We start from the raw sequence: 4,910 nt of genomic DNA, 5'->3' as shown, positions 1-4,910 counted from the left end.
TCTTTAAATGTTCGTATCATATAGCATTGTTTCTGTAGTAAAATTATTAATATTCAATTTTCTATGTATTTCTCAACTAATTAATGTTTACGGTTATTTGTTCCTTTGTTAGTCGTGGCAAATGATTCCACTAAAGTTTTAAACTTGTTTTATTTCTATTCAACAATAAATACTAACTAATTGTGGTATCATTTAAATATAAATCTAATGATGGGCAAATGTTCTCAATATTATTTCACCACGTTGTAATATCCTACGTACATTATATTTTTAGATTCTGTTATCTATTTCAGCTGATTGTTATTGACTTTTTTTAAAGGACTTTATAGAATGAAAAATTAAATAGGCGGGGATCAGAAAGAGATTAGGATTAATTTTTGAATCGAACTGACGTCTTTTCCGATATGTGGGACCCTTGACGTCGTCAAACTGTCTCCTCTGCTTCTTATAGAGAGTACTACTCCAAAAAGGTAACACAAGATTTATTTTGATGAGATATGGTGGTGGGAAATGAACATGACTTTCTCCATTCCCTCAGGTTGACATGTCTGTACCCCCCACCCGTTGGGTACGATCAGCTCTGGAGGTGAGCGGCATGTTGGCCCCTTCAGAGTATCCTAAGGTGTACTCGATCTTCTCCTCCTACAGCACCGCAGCCACGGCCTACTGCTGTGGAGCCTCCTTGGCCTACTTCATCATCATGGAAGGGGCCACTACGGAGAAGCTCCAGTCTATCCAGATCACCCTCACCATCCTAAGTGGCCTCATGAAGCTCTGCAACGCCGTCCTGCAGCAGAACAAGTTGAACACTCTCCTACTCGATTTCGATGGGCTTTGGGATGAGTTTTATGAAGAGCAGCTTAATAGGGTAATATTTGTGTCTACAATATAAAACTAAAGATCTGGTATGGTACGCGTATCACACAAATTTCAGGCGGAATTAATCCTTTCTCGTTTCTTTTATATTATATAGATATTTTTATATTATTTATGGTGACAATATTTCCAGTACTAATTTTCCAAATGAGACTTTCAGTTGACAACTCGACAAATTTCAATTTTAACATAATCATATTATTGGTTCCAAAATTTTTTCATTTTCCTCTTGCAAAATTTTGACAGAAATATCACAGTTAACTCAAATTTTAAACAAATATTCAATGCTAAATAGTAATTTAATCAATATTGATAATACTAAGAATGATTGTTTAAATAAAATAAATTTTATCCATTTTTAGTCTAAAATAATTTCTATTTCTTTATAAGTCCCATGGTTCGGCCAATTCGGCCTTCCCCAAGGACAATCTATCACAAACAGCTTTTATTACACAAATGATTTTAAACAAATAATAATATTATTAATAAATTATCATACCTTCATTACAAGCTTAGAACCACGTCAATTTAAAAAAAACTTTATGCAGGCTATTTTGCCCAGGTCATTAATTTCAGTTCACCTTATGAGACATTACAACATTAGGGAATCATATAAATTTATTATTAAGCAAATAGCTTATGTATAATTACCTATTTTGTCAATTCTTCATATTAAATTAAAAATTAAAAATTTAATTACACTATTATAATTTATGACAGTATTTGTAACCTTACCCAAACTCAGGTCAGGTTAATTTATTCATTTCAACTATATTTTGATTAAGTTTCCTATTTCTTTTATTATTAAAATTCATATCAAGATTAATTATAATTATTAACATTAATTTTATCCCATATTTTTTATAAATTACATTTTACTTAAAATCTCTGCATAGTGTTGGTTCAGATTTCTTGTGTCTGTTTTAAAATTAATTAATATTCCCCGATAGGTAAATAAAATATTTTTCTTTTGATTGTATTATTTTCTTTCTGTATTTTCAAAATCGGATGTATGTTGGATTTAGGTTGCATGCTGCACTTGTGCTGTTTCATCAAAAATCATATGTATAATAAAAGGTGTTTGTCTTTGAGGATGTCCGAATTGGCCGAAACGTCGGACTTTTAAAGAAATATAAACTCTTTTGAGACTAACATTGGATAAACTTTATTTTATTTAAGCAATAATAATCAGTTTCAAGAAAGAGTAAATATTATATATAAACTAAGAATATTTTTATGGAGTTAGTTATTCTGTTAAATGAAAGGCTCAAATATAGATTAAGTGAAATTAATTAGTTATTATTTTGTAACAATGTAGACATGACAACAGTGCCGGCGGAACGGAAAAACTGCGCATGCGTTCACCTGTCAAATTCATGTTCGAATTCTTCACTATCTTCATCGACTTTATATGCTAATTATTGTATTTTTTATAATTATTGGTTTTTTAAAAGTTTATAAAACGTGTATAATACAACTTCTAGGTGTAGTAAAACTGATAAAAATATGTTTCCTGTTATTTTCTTTAGATTCTAATCGAATCGTTTCATAGTTTATATTTATCCGTTTTTCACTTTCAGTAATGATTTTTAATGATAAGTTATTTCATATAAATAAAATTAAGTAAATAAAGTAAACATAATTAGGCACTTTAGAGGAATTTTTTTCAATTCGTCATTTATGCTCTGGCACACTATCATCATTGAAGATGAGACCTAGCTGATATTAAATACCATTCGATTGTACATTAATATGCCGAGTTTAATTATAATGGTTGGAGACGTTTAAAAAAAAAAAGGATAAAATTTAAATAATTGATTCTATAAAGTTGCACTTTGATATTAATGAAAAAGTTTCTGTCACATCCCAGGGACGGAAATGCGTTGTGTATGTAATTTCAGTTGAGTATGACTTTGCGCTATTAAATTAAGCAAGGTTGGACAAACAGACTCAAGACAATTTTGCGAGACATGGCTATCACGATTTAGGATATCTCAAGAAGTGAATTGCCATCGAAACTCCCCCCCTCCATTTCAGTGGTTATACTACCATTCTTTTGTTTTAGAAGAGATTTAAACAAAATTCCATACTGTAATACAATTTTCAAAAAACTTGTTAATCAACGACTTAAAAAAATATTGATCACATAGAAACCAGAAGTTTTTTTAGAACCAAGAAACCGAGTACAAAGCTTCATGTTACGGTCCGATAAAATTGACCTACTCTGCAATAACTTCGAATAATTGCTCATTAAAAACCCCTATCTAGAGACATAAATTTACATTCAATGAATAAATAAGTATAATATGGGTGAATTCAACGGATGCATACATAAATATTTATTGAGTTGTATATTTCATAATCGTTCTATGACTCAACCTTGTTTTACTAGTAAGAAAAATTTGGAAGGATACGTTAAACGAAACTGCCAAAAGTAGCTGCTAATATAATAACAAGTGGAAATGAATCTTAGTTCAAAATAATGAAAATGAATGGTTTAGTAACACCTCGTGGATTTACGTAATTTTAAGAATTAGTTAAATGTATTTATAGTAATTTTTTAAAAACTTTTTCTGTAAATTGTCGTGATTCTTGGTATTTTTCAAAATGGTTTGATGATTTTTTTTTTTTAATTTGCACCTGTAAATATACTTTACAACAAGCAAATGAGATGTTCTATCCAGGCAAGGTGTGAGTTGGCATGAGGGAGACAGCACCCAGTGGTGCATCCTCCTGATGTTAAGTAAATTATTTTATTACATTGGGAGGTTCTCCATCCAACTCCTCTTCAGCCTATGCTGGGTTACGTCAGGAATATCATGTGTTTCCATCCTCGTTTAAATTTATTGAAATGTCCATGTAGCGTGTTGTAAAACCGTTTGTGAGTCGGATGAATGTTGTCCGTTACAGCCGGAATGCTTAGGTTGGTGTGAATGGTCTCGTTTGAAACGTAGAGTGGTGAGTTCGTTGCCAGTCTTAAAAATTGTGATTGAAAAGTTTGTATTTTCAGAATCTGTGTCTTTTTAGGAGATCCATAAATTTTGCAGGCGTAAGTCCACATGGGTTTTAGTAAGTAATTGTATACGTTAAGTTCCCGTCTGAGCGATAATCTAGAACGACAATTTGTGTAGTATAAAATTGTCGAAAATTTAACGTTTTACGTTTTGTCTTGATTTGTGGGCCCCATGTCAACCTTCTGTCATAGGTGAGTCCTAAATAAGTTACTGTGTTTGTTTGTGGTATAGGGTGATTGTCAATGTATAGCGTAAGTAGGATGAAGGCATAGACAATTTTTTCCAGCATGACCGTCCCGATCTGTTCTAAGAAACGTTTATTGCTATTGAAGAATAGTGTGGCAGGTATATCATTGATAATGATCGTCAAATATATGCCAATGTATATTCGGGTTTGACACGAATGTCGCCTACCGCAAGGTCACTAAATACCATCTTTCTGTTACAGGAGATAATGGATAAGTCTGAAAAGTTTTGCAGATTGTTGTTCAAGCTGTACAAATACTTTGTTACTGTGACACCAATAACAAATATTGTTATGGCTTTGATTGGATACTTGGCCACGGGAGCAGACCAACTTATATTGCAGATATATATGCCTTTTGACAACAAGAAATATTACATTCCTACTCAGGTGCCAAGTTCACTCATTAGATTATAGATAATATATTTAATTTCGATACAACTATAAATATATAATCAACATTTCTTGAACAGATAGTACAAATGATGCTGGTGATAAGCCCACTACTGGCCAACACTACCAGCTTCTTACTTTATCTGGTTGCGTCAGAGCAATTAACCACTTACATGAGGGTCCTACGGAGGAAGTTACGGGAAGAGAAAATATGCAATCAGACAATTAGACAACATCAAGAAGTTATCAAGTTTGTTCATATTTTGTTAAAGTTAATACTCATCTAAATAAAAAATTTCATGACTAGAGTTCTGATTTTCGTGCAATAAATAACCGAAATAAATGCAGTAAAAAGACCAAAATGTACAATGAAAACCCAGAAG

The 4,910-nt window shown here is 31.9% G+C and overlaps 1 protein-coding gene across 1 annotated transcript in view; it reads left to right on the top strand.

Annotated features, from left to right (window-relative positions):
- The first annotated feature begins 408 nt into the window (after positions 1-408).
- Positions 409-4,910, top strand: part of LOC136795250 (odorant receptor 49a-like) — an 18,740-nt gene continuing 14,238 nt past the window's right edge. Inside the window, exons 1-4 of the mRNA XM_067045203.1 lie at positions 409-470; positions 539-868; positions 4,339-4,524; positions 4,608-4,777. Coding sequence (XP_066901304.1) covers positions 545-868; positions 4,339-4,524; positions 4,608-4,777 — 680 coding nt within the window. The 5' untranslated portion in view covers positions 409-470; positions 539-544. The remainder of the gene's footprint in view (positions 471-538; positions 869-4,338; positions 4,525-4,607; positions 4,778-4,910) is intronic.

The sequence above is a fragment of the Halyomorpha halys genome, unplaced genomic scaffold (assembly GCF_000696795.3).
Source record: "Halyomorpha halys isolate HHAL.00 unplaced genomic scaffold, Hhal_1.1 Scaffold5.1, whole genome shotgun sequence".
Taxonomy (NCBI): domain Eukaryota; kingdom Metazoa; phylum Arthropoda; class Insecta; order Hemiptera; family Pentatomidae; genus Halyomorpha; species Halyomorpha halys.
The sequence above is the reverse complement of the archived record's forward strand: the minus strand, read 5'-3'. Positions and strand labels throughout refer to the sequence as shown.